Source organism: Aspergillus welwitschiae, assembly GCF_003344945.1.
Source record: "Aspergillus welwitschiae strain CBS 139.54b unplaced genomic scaffold BDQ94scaffold_14, whole genome shotgun sequence".
Lineage (NCBI taxonomy): Eukaryota > Fungi > Ascomycota > Eurotiomycetes > Eurotiales > Aspergillaceae > Aspergillus > Aspergillus welwitschiae.
The window spans coordinates 620,105-636,382 of NW_020798708.1; the positions used below are offsets into that span (position 1 = coordinate 620,105).

The window sequence follows — 16,278 nt, forward strand, 5'->3', positions numbered from 1 at the left end:
GATAGTCTTGCGGCTATTCATCCGGTGACCATGTGAGTATGGCCATTCCGAAGAAGTAGATCTGTGAGCAAATTCCTCCCCACCCTTTGAATGAAGCTCATCCACATACCGAGCTCGAAGCACCTCATAAGGAGACGTGTTGCTGACCAGACATTGAACAGGTAGTTCCAACAAGCCAATAGATGGCTTCTGTTGTAATGTGACACTCCAGGGCTACTAGTTAACTACAACTGGGTATCTCGGCCTGGGCGATGGGAATACGGAGGACTGAATGGAAATCCAGCCTTTTCTGTTTCCTTGTTGCTTCTGGGATTTTTTCCTATTACATTTAGTTTCCATGTACCTACCGGCAAATGGAGACTACTACCCTTGGTGTAATGCGCCAGCTGCCATCTGTAATGGACGAGGCGAAAGCTGAATACTTTTTTCTTTTTTCTTTATCATTTTATTTTCTCGCAGACAGGATATTGACGACTGGGTGTTTCTTTGGCTGCCGAATGTTGATTGCCTGAATTGATGGTTTCCATCACCCTTCATTCCCTCAATCGACAGTTCACTTGAGGATCCCCAGGTTCCAGGATGGACAAGGCTGGAGAACAAGTCCGGGTCATTTTTAGTGTGGCTGCGGGGCCGTTGAATGCGTCGATGGCGACCAGGCATTCTTAGCCCGATGTGGCAATTTGCAGCCTGAGGCTCCTAACGGCAGACACCCGAGACTGCAGCAACGCCGGTTCCACTCGCGGGAGAGGCATTTTTTTTTCGGTCGTCTCTATGGCGGACTCACACGACTTCGATCTCTCCGTCTCAATGTCTTCCCCATACATTCGCTTGGACCCCGTTCCTGAACCCCCGCCATGAGGTAGTTGCCTGTCTGTCCTCGCCACGAGATTACTTATTCTTCTTTTGCCTATCTAAAGCTCGTCTTTTATCGTGCTAATCTCACCATTCCTCCCGCCCCTCCAGATCCGCCGTTTTACCAGATTTTCCTCCTTTGTCCCCGCTTCCGAATCGGTCATCCTCTCCTGTGACTCTCTATCCTCCCGGCTTCCCACAGCCTTCCGAGTCTGAAGAACAGTCCAATATGGTCCGGAATATCGTTGTTATCGGGGGCACTTCCCACCCGCAATTGACTCAGACCATCTGCAACGTGCTGGGCATCCCACCGGCAGATGTTCTGCTGTCGAAATTCTCCGTGGGCGAGACCCGAGTGGAAATCAAAGAATCAGTCCGTGGAAAAGATGTCTATATCATTCAGTCCGGTGGTGGAAAGGTGAACGATCTCCTCATGGAGCTTCTGATTACCATCTCGGCTTGCAAGACCGCCTCCGCCAAGAGAGTCACTGCGGTCCTCCCGCTTTTCCCGTACTCGCGTCAGAGTGACATCCCCTACAACAAGACCGGAGCTCCTTTAGTCAAGTCATCCCTTGCGGGGAGGCAAGGCAACAACTACACCTTTGAGAGTACCCCGCCTACCCCACACCCGGGGAAGCCTGATGGTGGAAGCCTTCTGAACGGTCTGAACGGCGTCGACAACTTGCAGAAGAGCCTGGCCAAGGCTCAATTGGACGACATCAGCAATGGCAGCCCTGTGAAGAAGCAGCGCCCGGTCAATGGTCTTCCCCGCAGCGATACCATGGAGTCCCTGCAGTCTGAAGGTAACCGGTTCGCACTCAACGGCGCCGATGAGAAGATCAACAACTTCCAGCCCCGCCCCGGCTACAAGCAGTGGGTGGCTCAGGCCGGTACCTTGGTCGCGGACCTGCTCACCTGCGCTGGTGCAGACCACATCATCACCATGGACCTCCATGACCCTCAGTACCAGGGATTCTTCGACATTCCGGTTGACAACTTGTACGGCCGCCCACTCCTCAAGAGTTACATCCAGCGGAACATCCCCAACTACAAGCAGGCTGTTATCGTCAGTCCTGATGCTGGTGGTGCGAAGCGTGCCACGGCGATTGCCGACAGCATGGGCGTCGAGTTCGCCCTTATTCACAAGGTTGGTATTCGGCCTAATGACTTCTTTACATGGTAGCACTGACCCCTTTCAGGAACGTCGTCCTACTCGTATAACGGATCGACAGAACGCTACCATGATGCTGGTGGGAGATGTCAAGGATCGGACGGCGATCCTGATCGACGACCTGGCGGACACGTCAAACACCATCACTAGAGCGGCGAAGCTCCTCAAGAAGGAAGGGGCTGCCCAGGTCTATGCTCTGGTCACCCACGGAATCTTGAGCGGAGATGCTATTGATCGGATCAATGCAAGCGCTCTCGACAAGGTGGTGGTTACCAACAGCGTTGACCAGGCAGATCATTTGCGCAGATGCCCTAAGTTGGAGGTTTTGGAAGTCGGTCACGTCTTCGCCGAGGTAAGTTTCATTGGTAAGCCCTGCTTATGAGGCTTGACTAACGACCTGTAGGCTATTCGCCGTGTCCACCACGGTGAGAGTATCAGTACTCTGTTCCAATACGACTAACCATTTCACTGATTCTATTGCATGCGACCTTTCTTTCCCATGGCAGGGATAGATACACCTTTTGAAAAAGGAGTGACGAAATCGAGGTTATATTTTGATGAATTTTTTTATATTGTCTTTGACATTTGCTATACTACTTTGGTTTCCATAAGCATACCATCGCATACCATTTATCACTGTTCTCGAAATCTACTGAACGGAGCCTGAGAGGAGCAGAAAAAGATACGCCCAAGGTGTTCCCAATGCACAGTTACGCCCCCCTGGATCCATCTCTTCATGACTTCGCTCATGTTTACACATTCAACGCTGTATGAGAATCTCGGGGCTTTCTTATTCTGACACCCTACGTGTCGCCCTTAATTTTGGGCTTTCCACTTTGGATCTCGACTGTCTGGACGTTTTCTGTAGACAGATTGGCTGAAAGCTTAGCACGTGTCCATGATTATGAACAAATACATCTAAAAAATGCTGGCTACTATAGCATCAATGCCGTCTGTTCTTCTATTACTCCTAATATCACAACAATAACAACCAGTCACAGGGTAGATAATTCCGGCGTTATCTATATACTATATCACAAGAAGCGAAGTCCCAAAACGCCGTGGGGTCGGAGATAGGAAAGGTCGAAGAGCCAAAACAACTAGCATGGATATGCTGGGCCGATTTATGCGCTCATTACAGGGACTGGGTACTAACTAGACACGGCGAAAATGAGAGGAAACAAAAGCGCCCTAGAGTCACACGTGCAACAGGTGCGGGGAAAGAGTACATGTTTTGGCGGATAGTTCAAGAAAGAACGGGCGAAGACAGGGTAACAACAAGAGATGGTATCTAGAAAACGGAAATGAAGTTTCCAATTCTCTCCTTCTGATTTTGGGCAATGCACTCAGCAATCCATGTAACGTTGCGGATTTCCTGGGATCCATTGTTAGTAGATGTTAAACTGTTCTCGTGAGAACCGGTAACTCACCTGCTCCTTCAGTCTCATCCACGCGTACACCACGGCCGGGGTGAATTGCCGTGTGAAGACAACCTTGCTCAGCTCCATCTCCTTTTGGTAGAACAGGTCCTCCAGACTCTTTCCATCCGAACCACCCATGCCACCTAGGCCACCACCGCCCTGAGTAAGGCCAACAGCATCAAAGAATGCCTTGTAGTCCGCAGAGATGCTTACAGCCAGAGCCACGGATTCAATATCATCAGCGCGCGAAAGCATCAGCGATCCCTCTGGATACAGCTTGCCAAACTCCGGGTACAGCTTCTTCCGCTCCTGCTTCGACAGCTCCGTTCCAAACGAGTTCAGCGTGATGTTAATTGCACGGCGGTCTGCCTCAAACTGCAGGATCTCGGACATGACCTCTTGCGTGGGAGTGCCCTTGAAATCAGGGTGTGTGGTGACAAACTGGTGAAAGTCCTCCAAGTAATTCTTGTAAAGCGTGTTGCGCACGATCTCAATGTTCAGTTCATCCAGATCCTGATGGCTCAGGCTGCTCTTGAAGTAACCGGCCAGCGGCGTCTCAACCAGCACAGAGTTGTAGAGTTCTTCGATGTTCGTGGCGACGCAAAGTACAGGCAGCGTCTCGAACCAGCCTAGGGGGTGGCATCGCTCGAGGAGCTCGCGAGTGTCACGCTCGTGCAGAGTACCGGTGATGAGTAGTGCGATGTTATCGATCATGTACCCGTACGTAAGGTATTGCAGGAATTTGGCGGTGGACCCCGTGGCCTGCGCGAGGAGGTAGCGGAACTCAGCGACCAGCTTGTCCGTCATCTTGCCCGCCAGGGCAGAGGTAGAAGGGTTAGGAGGGAGGGAGGCGAGGAAGTCGCCATAGGCGGGGGCGAGCTGAAGTTTGACATCTGGGAGAAGCAAGGCAGTGTTAGAAATATCCAGGGAGCAAAAGAGTAGCTGTAAATTGACGGACCATCAATCGTCTCGCATTGGGTCAGGTTGGAGTAGTGTTGGCCGGTTAGGAGGCTGTTCCGATAACCACGGACGATACCCTCGATATAACTATGAACGCTTGATCAGTGACCTGGAGAAATGAATTCACAGAAGGCGACACCAAAGCAGACATACCCGCTGTTGACGTTGAAAAAAAGACCCTCCATGGTGGGCTAGCAGATGGGCAGAAGTCCAGATGTCCACGTACAAGCTCTCCGCAGTTGATAGACTGACGACCACTCGTCGACGCATCGGCATCCCGTGGGCCTTACATAATCTGGGCGTGGCACCAGCCACGGCGGCGGCACCAGCCACACTCGGATGGCGCTTTTCGCTTTTTTCACTTTTTAGTTTCTTGAGGTTAAAAAATATTCCCAGCGGATTTCAGTCCATCCCGTCCAGCACGCCAATTCCCTCCCACCCCCCGGCCTTTTCTTTTCCCTTCTCACCTCTAGCTGTTCCTCTATCTTTTTTATTGCAGCTAGAAGTCGAGGCCGTGCACCATGACGCTCTTTATCCTTACGGAAACCAGCGCGGGCTATGCCCTGCTCAAGGCCAAGGACAAGAAGCTGTTGAAGAGAGATGATCTGGCTACTGAGGCTTCCACCGCAGAGGGTGTTTCTAACCTGTAAGTGCATTCTCATGCATTGTTTACTCTATTCACCCCCGATTGTCCGTCATCTGCGCGTGGTGTCTCAAAAGCAAAAATTTTCCCCCACCGCGTCTGTACTTCGGCTAACCGCCGCAATTGTAGTCTGAAGTTGAAGAGCTTCCAGAAGTTCGACAGCGCTGCTACCGCCCTGGAGGAGGTCGCTTCCCTCGTCGAAGGAAAGGTTACTCCTCGCCTGGCCAGCCTTTTGGACGAAGTCAAGGATGAGAAGAAGGTCTCTCTGGCTGTCGCCGACCCCAAGCTCGGTATGTGGCGCAAAGTTGTGTGGAAACTGAGGGTAAATTTTTCGTATGACTGACTGGAATTGGTGTAGGCAATGCTATTGGCAAGCTCCCTGGCCTCTCCATCGAGCTGGTGGCCGACTCTTCCACGACCGACGTCTTCCGTGCCATTCGTGAACACCTGCCCACTCTTATTCCCGGTCTTCTTCCTCAGGACATGTCCACCATGTCCCTTGGTCTGTCGCACTCTCTCGCTAGACACAAGCTCAAGTTCTCCCCCGACAAGATCGACACTATGATTGTGCAGGCCATTGGTCTGCTTGACGACTTGGACAAGGAGCTCAACAACTACGCCATGCGTGTGAAGGAATGGTATGGCTGGCACTTCCCTGAGCTGGCGAAGATCTTGAACGACAACATCGCCTACGCCAGACTCGTCCTCAAGATGGGCATGCGCACCAACTGGGAGTCTTCGGACCTCGCTGAGATTCTCCCCGAGGAGATTGAGGGTGCCGTCAAGGCTGCTGCGGACCGCTCCATGGGTACCGAGATCAGCCAGGAGGATCTGGAACACATTCAAGCTTTGGCCGAGCAGGTTGTTGGCTTCGCTGAATACCGTCAACAACTGGCTGGCTACCTTACCGCCCGTATGAACGCCATCGCCCCCAACCTGACTGCCCTTGTCGGTGATCTGGTCGGTGCTCGTCTTATCGCCCACGCTGGTAGCTTGACCAACCTGTCCAAGAGCCCCGCCAGTACTCTCCAGATCCTGGGTGCCGAGAAGGCCCTGTTCCGTGCTCTCAAGACCAAGCACGATACCCCCAAGTACGGTCTGATCTACCACGCTTCCCTGATCGGCCAGGCCACCGGCAAGAACAAGGGTAAGATGGCCAGAGTTCTCGCTGCCAAGGCTTCCCTTGGTCTGCGTGTGGATGCCCTCGCTGAGTGGGACGATGATGCCACCGAGGAGGACAAGGCTGCTCTCGGTACGGAAGCTCGCTACAACCTCGAGCGCAAGCTGGCCGCCATGGAGGGCAAGCCCCTCAAGCCTCGTGGTGTTGCCATTGCCCCCAACGGCGCTCCTCAGGCCCAGAAGTTCGAAATCAACGAAGCCCGCAAATACAACGCCGATGCTGATGCTGTTACGGGTGACGAGCCCGCTTCCGCTAAGAAGAGCAAGAGCAAGAAGCTCGTAGAGGAGGTTCAGGACGAGGAGATGGCCGATGCCGCCGACTCCGACGAGGAGTCTGACTCGTCCGACGAGGAGACCGACAAGAAGTCCAAGAAGAGCAAGGACTCTGAGCTCGAGAAGTTGGCCGAGAAGGCCGGTCTGAGCCTCAAGCGGTACAAGCGCAAGCTTGAGCGTGGAGAAATCCAGTTCGACGCTGAGGGCAACCCCAGCGCAGTCAGCAAGAAGGACATCAAGAAGGCCAAGAAGGAGGCTAAGAAGTCGGCCAAGGGTGAGGAGAAGAAGCGCAAGCGGACAGACGACGGCGAAGTCGACAACTCCGAGAAGAAAAAGAAGAAGAAGAAGAAGGGCGAGGAGTAAATTCGAATGAAGTCCTCAAACAAAAAGTTTCACAATCACACCTGATGGGAATGCTTCAAATTTCTGTATGATATCACACCATGTGGGCCGAATTTCTTCTTTTTCCTTTTCTCTCTCTGTTGCTATTTACTTGAAGATTATATGTTTGGGTGGCATTTGATGGATGGATCTTACTATCATCCCCTGGCGCAGAGGTGCTTGTTGGTATAAGGCAGTTCAGTTCCAGAAATAATGTTCTTTCTGAGTTGGATTTTCCAATGGTAGTAATGTTTCCTTAGCTGTTTGGCTGTAGTTGTAATGGTTGATAGATGCTATCTAGACCGGTCTTTATGCAGCTGGACTTGTACTGATAAATAACCATGGCTACTGGTCAATAAAAGTTACAGTAGATCACACAGGAGGTTTATTTCGATTACACGGATCAAAAGGCTCATTGTGGCTTGAGCAGTGGGAGGCCTGTAGTCAGGTCCCTTTCCCTCTGATTTAGACTACAATGATTCAAGTGAATTCAATGAGGATAATTCAATATTTCTCTACATAGCAAGCGGACTAGGTGACGCTACAAACACTGCCTCCTATCTGTCATCCTCATTTTGGAAGTATTCGCCACATCTCGCTGCTTAGTTTCGCCCTTTTCCAGAGCCAATCCAAGTGCTAAGAGGCTACTGTCTACCTGTCCTACTCCAACGGCCATTTTAGTTGTGAAAAAGGAAGATAGTATACAAGAATGACAATGCTTCATTGATTGATCATCATCATTATTGATCACATTAGATTAGTCTATCCCATGAACGTAGAAATACAATGAAAAGGTTATTCCATAGCTCCTAGTAGAACTACAAGGAGCTAGGCTATAGGAAACATGATGACGATTGCAAGATCAGTGCAGAGCAAGGATCCTAGCAACAGCAGCCTCGGCAACAACCATGATAGTAGCCTGGATGTTACCGGTAGGCAGGTCAGGGTGGATACTGCCATCGACGATGAACTGTACAGGATACAAGTTAGCAAAATGATCTCAATAATGAGGAGCACAGCAGCAGCGGAGATGTACATACCAGGTTGTCCGTGCCATAGACCTTGGTGTTGAGGTCAACGACCGAGGTGCCGTTGCCATAGCGGCCATCGTCCGTACCGATCTTGGCCGTGGTAGTGTAGTGCATACCAGGGCTAAGGCTGCCAAGGATGGAGGAGACGTTGGTGTAAGTCTCCAGCTTGAATCCGGTAGAGGGGGCGGTCAATTCTCCGACCATCTGCTGGAGGAAAGCCGTAGCGGCAGCGCGATCACCGGCAGTCTGGAGGTAGGGAGACTTGTCCCAGACGGTGGTGCCATCAGTGTCCAAGCCGAGCACACCGGAAGAGGTGAGGCCGTGGGTCATGTAAGCGGTGATGGTGACGACGTTGGTGTCGGAGGGGGCACAAGAGCCCTGGTAGTAGCGCTTCTGGCCGTCAACGACGTTGGAGGTGAAGAAGATCATTCGGTGCTTTCCTTCGGTAAGGAGACCGTTGCCCTGGGCGTAGAGGCTGATGTCGGAGACATCGGAGCCGTTCACGATGGCGTCGTAGTCGGGAAGGCCGTAGCTGGTACCGTTGGTCTTGACGATAATCGAGAAGATAGGGTGGTCCTTAGCGCCGATACCAACGGGAAGGTTGATCCAGTCCTTCTTGGGAGGGACGATCACGCCGCTCTTCTGGGCGATCTCAATCTGGGAGCTGGGTCCGATGCCGGAGTTGAAGAGGATACGAGGAGTGGAGAGAGCACCGGCAGAGAGGACGACTCTTCCATTGGATGCCAGGGTGATGTTCTCCCGACGGCCAAAAGAGTTCTCGACCTCCACACCAGTCACCTGGCTGCCGGCGCGCAGGAGGCGGAGCACCTTGGTGCCGAGACGGAGGTTGAAGTTCTTGCTCTTCTCAGCCAAGGGCAAGTACGTGCGGACAGGACCAGCACGCATCTGATCCTTGATGTTCCAGGCGGGGTAGCTGTAGACCTCGTGCTTCTCGTTGGGTTCGGCAATCATGTCAACGGACTTCCAGCCGATCTTGTTGAAGAAGTTGGACAGGACGCTGTAGAGACCCTGGTCGTAGCGCTTGCCATCAGCGGAGGGCAAGATGGTTCCGGGGTTGCGCTCATAGAGCCTGTCTGCAGCAGGCTTCACGTCGTCCCATTTCCATCCTTTGGGCCACTTATCGTTGAAGTCACGGTCCGGCGGGTGAACAAAGACCATGTAGTTCAAGGTCACACCACCTCCCAGCACGCAACCGGCACATCCAGCGACATCAGAGCAAAGGTATTCCTCCCATTGAGGCAGGCTACCAATATCGGCAGACAGTCCAGGCAGGTCAACCGCAGTCAATGTCTTGTTCCAGACGAGGGTTTCGTTGGATCCAGTAGCCACAGTAGGTCCATAGCCTCTCTCCAACAACAACACAGTCTTGTTGGCCTCAATCAAGCGTTCGGCAGTGATGATACCAGACGGTCCTCCACCCACGATGATGTAGTCATACGAACTACCCTTTGGCGATGCGTGGACACGGGGAGAGGCCACGGCCCCAATAGCGGAGCCGGTGGCGATGAGGCCTGCAAGCAGGAAGGATTTCATGATGAAATTTTTGGGTGAGGATAAACACTCATCAAGGCATGGTGAAACCGTCAGGTCTCTTTATATCTCCATAGGGGCCCCGAAGGGTCCGGAAAAGCTCTTTCTTCGGCACGCGCCATTTTGCCTTCTTCGTTTCCACTTAGTCAATGACTTGCTAGCTCCTCAAGGAAATGAACCCGGCCGTGTCAAAAGAGAATCGTTTTTCCGTTAAATCCGTACCAAATCCGTCCGATGTTGCTCGCAAGTCCCACTATCCAGTTCCCTCATTCACACTCTGCATGTCGAAGAATATTCTCGTTTCAGTGGGACCCCCCGATGACGATCGTTTCCTCATTCGCTGTTATCTGATCGTTGCAGATGCCATTATTGCATAGGCGACCCGATGAGGTGGGTAGCCGAAGACAGACCATCTGCAACATTGCCTTATCATTGGCAATCGAACTTTGGGTTCAGTGGATCCCGTAAAAGCGCCAGCCGCTTTTAGTGCGAAGAAGACGGATTTCAAAAACCTGACAAAGCCAGGTTTCTAAGGGAGAGTGGATATGAAAGCTTTTGGTGCACAATTTGGAAGTGGATATCTTAATCAATTTCGGTCAAAAACTTGGCGGTTGAACAGGCGAAAAACACAGATGAGTGAGGGTTGACAAATGATTATTCACCGTCCAGGCCGGGTCTCGCCGTCCCACTCACCAACTTGGTAGACATGTCTGTTCTGGAGGTGGTTCAGGGTTCAAGGTCTCGCTTGCACCGGGCCGGATGGAGTCGATTCATAGCAGCGGTTGTCGAGCATGCGAAAGATGCCGGAAGACACGGGTGGTGGACAGGTACAGGACTCATGATTCAGTTTATCACAAGTCTAGCATTTGACTTTTCCTGTCTAGCTTATTTGGACGTCTGCAGTCAGCTCCGTTGTGTCGACGCGATCAGCCCTAGCATTAGTGCCGGCGACTTTATGTATGCTGAACAGGCTAGTTGGTAGGCCAGATCCTGCAAGCCTGCAAGCCTGCAAGAGCAAATGCTGGCTGGCTAAGCTTTGCCCCCTTATCTCATGCATCCCTCAACTAGCCTAGTTTCACCTTAATCTAATGTGATGGTCTAACCGCCAACTCTCAGAAACTATAGTTGAGGACGCAAGCAACTAAACCATGGCGAATTTGAGACTGTAATTCCAAGATGGTGGTGGTGCCATTCGAGCGCGTTAATGAATCCAGATAAGAGGTAAAATGATTGCTTTACGTTCACTGCTTGCAGGTTGCTGCACCTGCCTGCAGCAGGCCAGCCGCTGACCCCCTGCATATGGTATATCTGCTATAGCATCATGGATCTGGTAAGATCTTTCCTAACCGTATCAGGTTTAATTTCCGCAGTGCTCTCTATGTGGGTTTTGGATCTCAAAATGGATCCCAACGCGCTCTACATTGCGCTCTTCATTCGTGATGATCCTCCTAAACCCAACGATTATCACTGGGCGCCCTACCACCACCGCATCGACAGCAGCACCAAGTACCACATCACCAACGAAGGGAACGGCTGGATGGCCGGACATGGCCCCGAGTCAGGCACTGGTATCCTCAAAGCCTTCCTCCTCGTGGGTCTGATACAAATTGCAACCATAAAATCCACTACCTCGGCGCAGGAGACTTTAGAACGTGTCTTCCGAAGCTACGACGGATACCTGAACGACAACGAGTACAGAACATGCAGGACCTGGCTATTAGATGTGTTGAGAGATCTACAGGAGGATACGGGCATGCTAAATGGAGTCGACATTGAATCACTGGAGAAAGAGGCAATGGACTGGAGCAATCAGTATGCGTTTGAGGCCAGCCGGAATGTCCAGCCAAGACCAGTGGGGAAGAGCATGTACATGGCGTGAGAGGATATGTTTACATAGTTCTAATCCTTATCTTTGTTCGAGAATTACTGGATTGAAAGCCTCCCGCCTGCACCAATATCAATACTCCAAAGCTCCTCTCACCGCTTTTCCATCTTTGCCGGGCAGAATCAGTCCATTTCCTTCTCCGCCCCGCATTCCAGCACTTTTTTTCCGCATCGCATTATCCACCTATCAATCAGCCAATATCCCTCAATCTGCACAATTAGACCGTCACAATGAGGGTAAACTTGATTCAATTGCTCTTGCTGTAGTATGCCATACTAAGTAGCGAAAACAGATTGTCGACCCCCAATCCGCCACCCTCACCAACATAGAGGTCCTAGCCTACTTAACGGCCAACCCACCACGGCGACCACCGAACCCGCCGCCGAACTCAAGAAACTGGGTTCCCAGCCCGGATCTACGAGACCACAATACCGTTGTTAAGGAGGTGTGCATCCCCTTGTTGCAAAGTCACACACTATGCTTTCTCCGTCGAACAGCTATGCGTGGCTGGATACAATGCCTAGCTGGCTGGCTGGCTCGTGCCTAGCCGCGGAGTACACCCTCTTTCTCTCTCCCCAACTACATCTGCAGCAAGCATACATGCACAAACCAGAAATTCTGACTCTTGATCAAAACTCTAGATCCACAACTACGTCACACGACTCTCTCCCCATCTCCTCAAGTACCCCAAGTACACCCACCTCTCCCCCGCCCAAATACAAGCCCAGTCACAGTCGACGACAGCCACAGCAATCCCCCCATCCCAGATCAACGCCCCCACACCCCTCGACCATGCGCTCCGGGAGCTCGTCACCAGATTACAGCCCTACGGGCTAACCAAGGGTGAGGTGCTGATGATCGTGAACCTAGGGGTGGGGTTACATGCGCCCGCGACGGAAGGTGAAGAAGGTGAAGAAATGGGTGAGGGAGGGGAAGAAGATGAGAGTGCAGAACATCATGGTAATGGTGGGGAGGAGACGAACGGGATGATGGAGGTGGATGGGGCTGAGGAAGGACAAGGAGGGGACGGTGAAATACCAGAAGAGGATTACGGGGCGTTGGCGCTGTTGGATACAGTTATTGAGGAGCGCGAGGAGAGACTGAGTAATGAGGATGTGACGAATGTTTTGGCGATTATTCGGGAGACGTTGGGGTCGAGGAAGGGAGAGGGGGTGGATGAGGAGGGATAGAAATTCTATGCGGTATATATACCACTGTTCTATGACTGACTACCAGGCTTAACTTGTTGGTGCTTTATATGAATGATGGGGGTCATTGTAGCAGCTACTTGGTGACTCGTATGGTGATGATTTTGTTGATTGTATTGGAACGAACGAGGAGGGCCCGTCTACTAAATAGTACTAGATACTACTTATACTTGCTGGTAAAACCATACTAACTAGGAAGGTGCAAGTCATTATATAATATTCTACGGTAAAAGAAGAAAGCAATATTCTTGTTTTATGAGAATAAAGCAGATTTTTATTATTGAAAATGATACTAATTAGCTATACTAGTGAGATCCAGATACTTGAAGGCTCTTCTGAGACGTTAAGGTTCAAGAAAAGAAAATAGCCTTCTTCAGCTACAAGCTCCGGTTCAGGCCATTTACGTTGCATGTAATAGAAGCTAATTGTAGCATATTCTATCTATTCTATACAGACCCTGGTATATAATGAGTATCCCGTAGATACCCCTGCATCCCGACTCAAGAAGGAATATCATACAATAGAACAGATAGCCTTTACGCCTGACTGCGATGAAACCAGCAAAGCACGGAGGGCAAGGCTAAACACATATGGAAAGGCATCCCATCAGATCCACTTCGCTCAAAATCGATAACAAATGAACCCCAAACACCATGTAGATATGCACGGCCATAAGTGATGGCAGATTCTTGCTGCTGTTTGCAGCTTCACACTATAATGGAATATGCAGAATGAACAATGGGCTTTATGTTTGGATAAACAGTAAGCCCACGCCAGCCATGTCGCCAAAGGCAAATCGGCACGCGGCAATTCTCTCTCAAGAGCCAGTCTCGGAGATAGATCACCATATGTCAGGCTTTTCCTTGCCCTTGATAACGTTTCCGAAGCGGTTGTAAACCGGCTCGTCAGCGTCTTCGCCACTTTCTTTGCCAAAGGGACCGAAATCATCATCGAACAGCTCTTTATCATAGCTTCCACAAACCTCAGTGTAGGCCAGCCATTCCCCCTTATCGGTCCAAAGACCTCCTCTGCCACCGCGCATGTCCCACCATTCTTGTCCTCCCAGAAGGGAAGATTGGGCGGCGTCGAACCCATTCGGCGTGCGCATATACTTGCGGAGAAGGGCACGGGCCCATGGCTGATACCACATCTCTGACCACCACTTATCAAGGACAGAGTGATCCCCATCCACATGTAACAGGGCCGGTACAGATGCCGAGTGAATGTTGGTCATCAAGGGGAGGTTATGCCAGGTATGGTTGCGCGGATTCGGAAGTTTGTCCAGTGTTTCATTAAAAGGTGGGTTCAGCCAATCATCCTTACCAAATTTGGGCTGGATAAATGGGTTACCGATGTTTTCAGGCGTAATATCAGAGGGAATCAAGAGCCGTTTCTCTCTAGGGACACCATGCTGCATCTGCACTGCCGAAGTCTTGGTGACGTTGTTGTAGTGGAGCCATTCGACATCCATCTTGGCATTGCGCATGTTGAAAAACAGACGGGATTCATAGTCGACGCCAATGCCATATTCGTATCGGGTGCCGGACTCGAGATGCGGTTGGGTAGCCCCAGTGATATTGGAAGCATCGGAGATGCCTACAAGTGTGTAGAGCCATTCCATGAACCCATTCGCAGAATCCCGCCTTTCCAGCTCCCGCACATATTCCTGTCGACCAAACATTTGCGTCATAGCTAGATAATCGCCCCGTGCATTGCGGTGTTGATGCACGAACCGCAGAACCTCGGCGTATATCATTTTGAGGTCAGCTGCCTGGCCCACAACTGCGCCAGGTTTAAGCCAGCGCGGCCGATTCAGATGCCCTTGTGGGTGGATATCCGTCTTCCACCCATAAGCGTCCGGTGGGAGGCTAGATTCCGGGACTGTCACACACCCTGCATCTAGGGTGAGCCCGGGGAAACATTCTTTGCTCGCGGCAAACAGAACTCTTTGAGAATATTTCTGTATCGTTTCCTGCGAGCCTGTACGGTACGGCCTGTCGACAGTCACGGTACCATATTTTTTGAGCAATTTCTCATTGTTCTCCTTGAGGAGTTTTTGGAACCTCTGGATCAAAACCTCGGGGGGTAATTGGAAAAACACGTCCTGAGAATCAACAATAAGGACGAGATCCTCATCTTTTATCTGTGGATTATACGCCAGATAATTGTATATGCCGGCTATACGGTCCACCATGGCAGCATAGTCTGTGTAACCCTTCGGAGGCGACTTGCCATAACTAATCAACGTGGGCGGTGGGTAGTTCAGTATCATTGACGACGTCAACGTGCGACAGAGTGAGGCGGACTTTTGCGAAGCGGGTATAAGTAGGTGGAAAGACGGTGTTGACTTTTGCAAATTATTCGAAAGACTATCATTTCGATGCAACGTATGACCCTCGGAAGTGAAGACCATTGGCAAGTCTTCCGGGCGCTCACGCGAGGGGGGATATGATGGGTATCTCAACCAGTAGCTAACATGTGGCTAGTAACAGAAGCGCTCCGTCAGTACCACTTCCTCAAGACAGTAAAATTGCGCAGTAGACATACTTGGCTAGATCGCGACAGCAACAGGAGGGTAAAGAAGCATGTGGCGGCCAGAATCACCAAAGTTCTAACCGGGCGAGCTCTTAGACGGCGAGGATGAAATTGTTGCTGCCATAGCATCGTCATTGACGACCGCGCCGTGTGATAATGATCGGCCCATGGGCCGTCTAGGATGCCCTGGAAGGACATCCTTGAAAGCAGTGGAAGTGGGAACTTTGCTTGGACACTAGATTAGAGTACCGCTGCTCAGCAGCGGTGGACGGACGATCCGACTCAACGTCAGATCGTGCTCACTAGACAAGAACCGCTGGGATTTAGCCAATGTAGAAGAGTGTCTTCCTAACGATAAGCATTCCTGCAAGCGGGACATGCGATCAGGAAGAGCAGCAAAGCTGACGGGGGAATATCGGATTAAGAGAAGTCAATGGGGTTACTAGGCGCCATGCTGAAGCAGAAAGGACAACAGTCAATGGTGACGACAGCAACGAGATGAAGAAGAAAGAGCCAGTGTCGGGGAAGAGATCCATGCCACGCGGACACAAAACGCGAAGAAGAGGAGCGAGAGTAGTCAAGGTCGACCCGGGCGGGAGACCACTTCAGCAACAGGAAAGTGACCGGTTTGGGCGAGGATTTACGTCGGCGTGTGGGACCAGCCAGGGACTGGGGGAGAGCAGCTGTCCGGCCATTGGTCTGCCCTCCTCTTCTCTTTCTGCGGATTTCAATCGACTGGATGGATCATGGATAGTCTGTGCCGGACTCCTCGCTTTTCCCCTTTGGTTCCCGGCCCTGACCTCCGTCGGTATTGCGATGTGCGAGTATCGCTCCCTGCACCCGTTTGTGTCCCACCGTGGTCTTTGTTTTCTTTTTCCTCCTGCCCTGCAGCACTTCGCTGGTCTCTTGCCGGGCCATCAAAGCTTATCCTCATGTTGAGATCAGTACATCGGTTCTCAGGTATATGCCCTCCATCTCGAATTGCTCGCCTCAGCCCACGCAGTTGGTTACTCAGCGGAAAACGCCATCGTTGGATCTGCCGCGTCATCGAGACTGCACATCCATACTGCCCGTGCCCTCCACGTCTTGGCACGAATCAAATGGTGGTTTCAGATTGCTTGCTCATTAGTCCATCGCCGACCCTATCTTCCGCCTACGTCGAGAACTGACGTCTCCCTATGCATGACT

General features: G+C 51.5%; 7 protein-coding genes across 7 annotated transcripts; 3 read left to right on the forward strand and 4 right to left on the reverse strand.

The window, feature by feature from the left end:
* Positions 1 to 234: 234 nt before the first annotated feature.
* Positions 235 to 824, reverse strand: BDQ94DRAFT_27975 (uncharacterized protein). The gene has a single exon (XM_026775399.1). The coding sequence runs from the start codon at positions 658 to 660 to the stop codon at positions 364 to 366; it is 297 nt and encodes a 98-aa protein (XP_026626975.1). The 5' UTR covers positions 661 to 824; the 3' UTR covers positions 235 to 363.
* BDQ94DRAFT_27866 (ribose phosphate diphosphokinase subunit PRS5) lies at positions 736 to 2,947 on the forward strand. The gene is made up of 3 exons (XM_026775396.1): positions 736 to 1,999; positions 2,052 to 2,375; positions 2,427 to 2,947. Exons 1-3 carry the CDS (start codon positions 1,082 to 1,084, stop codon positions 2,481 to 2,483), a joined length of 1,299 nt encoding a protein of 432 aa, XP_026626976.1. The 5' UTR covers positions 736 to 1,081; the 3' UTR covers positions 2,484 to 2,947.
* On the reverse strand, positions 2,860 to 4,633 carry BDQ94DRAFT_27927 (H(+)-transporting V0 sector ATPase subunit d). The gene is made up of 4 exons (XM_026775398.1): positions 4,558 to 4,633; positions 4,403 to 4,491; positions 3,454 to 4,337; positions 2,860 to 3,398 (listed from the first exon to the last, which is right to left on the reverse strand). The coding sequence occupies exons 1-4, from the start codon at positions 4,587 to 4,589 to the stop codon at positions 3,315 to 3,317; spliced, it is 1,089 nt and encodes a 362-aa protein (XP_026626977.1). The 5' UTR covers positions 4,590 to 4,633; the 3' UTR covers positions 2,860 to 3,314.
* Positions 4,634 to 4,925: 292 nt separating this feature from the next.
* Positions 4,926 to 6,862, forward strand: nop58 (RNA-processing protein NOP58; the record flags this gene model as incomplete). The annotated part of the gene is made up of 3 exons (XM_026771394.1): positions 4,926 to 5,050; positions 5,177 to 5,337; positions 5,406 to 6,862. The coding sequence occupies 3 exons, from the start codon at positions 4,926 to 4,928 to the stop codon at positions 6,860 to 6,862; spliced, it is 1,743 nt and encodes a 580-aa protein (XP_026626978.1).
* A 736-nt stretch (positions 6,863 to 7,598) lies between these two features.
* Positions 7,599 to 9,465, reverse strand: BDQ94DRAFT_178467 (uncharacterized protein; the record flags this gene model as incomplete). The annotated part of the gene is made up of 2 exons (XM_026773135.1): positions 7,599 to 7,850; positions 7,921 to 9,465. The coding sequence occupies 2 exons, from the start codon at positions 9,463 to 9,465 to the stop codon at positions 7,743 to 7,745; spliced, it is 1,653 nt and encodes a 550-aa protein (XP_026626979.1). The 3' UTR covers positions 7,599 to 7,742.
* Positions 9,466 to 10,861: 1,396 nt separating this feature from the next.
* On the forward strand, positions 10,862 to 12,537 carry BDQ94DRAFT_170018 (uncharacterized protein; the record flags this gene model as incomplete). The annotated part of the gene is made up of 3 exons (XM_026771395.1): positions 10,862 to 11,299; positions 11,640 to 11,792; positions 11,989 to 12,537. 3 exons carry the CDS (start codon positions 10,862 to 10,864, stop codon positions 12,535 to 12,537), a joined length of 1,140 nt encoding a protein of 379 aa, XP_026626980.1.
* Positions 12,538 to 13,007: 470 nt separating this feature from the next.
* BDQ94DRAFT_27993 (glycosyltransferase domain-containing protein) lies at positions 13,008 to 15,687 on the reverse strand. Its single transcript, XM_026775400.1, has 2 exons — positions 15,103 to 15,687; positions 13,008 to 15,037 (listed from the first exon to the last, which is right to left on the reverse strand). The coding sequence occupies exons 1-2, from the start codon at positions 15,286 to 15,288 to the stop codon at positions 13,397 to 13,399; spliced, it is 1,827 nt and encodes a 608-aa protein (XP_026626981.1). The 5' UTR covers positions 15,289 to 15,687; the 3' UTR covers positions 13,008 to 13,396.
* Between the last annotated feature and the right edge of the window lie 591 nt (positions 15,688 to 16,278).

What these genes read in the sequence shown, in the direction of transcription:
- BDQ94DRAFT_27927 (XM_026775398.1), bottom strand. Translation starts at nt 4,589, where the DNA reads ATGGAGGGTCTTTTTTTCAACGTCAACAGCGG. An exon ending in CCAATGCGAGACGATTGATG is followed by an intron (nt 4,338 to 4,402) that starts GTCCGTCAATTT and finishes TGCTTCTCCCAG; the next exon opens with ATGTCAAACTTCAGCTCGCC. An exon ending in GGATGAGACTGAAGGAGCAG is followed by an intron (nt 3,399 to 3,453) that starts GTGAGTTACCGG and finishes AATGGATCCCAG; the next exon opens with GAAATCCGCAACGTTACATG.
- BDQ94DRAFT_27993 (XM_026775400.1), bottom strand. Translation starts at nt 15,288, where the DNA reads ATGTCCTTCCAGGGCATCCTAGACGGCCCATGGGCCGATCATTATCAC. An exon ending in TGCTGTCGCGATCTAGCCAA is followed by an intron (nt 15,038 to 15,102) that starts GTATGTCTACTG and finishes TTCTGTTACTAG; the next exon opens with CCACATGTTAGCTACTGGTT.
- BDQ94DRAFT_27866 (XM_026775396.1), top strand. Translation starts at nt 1,082, where the DNA reads ATGGTCCGGAATATCGTTGTTATCGGGGGCACTTCCCACCCGCAATTG. An exon ending in AGTTCGCCCTTATTCACAAG is followed by an intron (nt 2,000 to 2,051) that starts GTTGGTATTCGG and finishes GACCCCTTTCAG; the next exon opens with GAACGTCGTCCTACTCGTAT. An exon ending in TCGGTCACGTCTTCGCCGAG is followed by an intron (nt 2,376 to 2,426) that starts GTAAGTTTCATT and finishes AACGACCTGTAG; the next exon opens with GCTATTCGCCGTGTCCACCA.
- BDQ94DRAFT_27975 (XM_026775399.1), bottom strand. Translation starts at nt 660, where the DNA reads ATGCCTGGTCGCCATCGACGCATTCAACGGCCCCGCAGCCACACTAAA.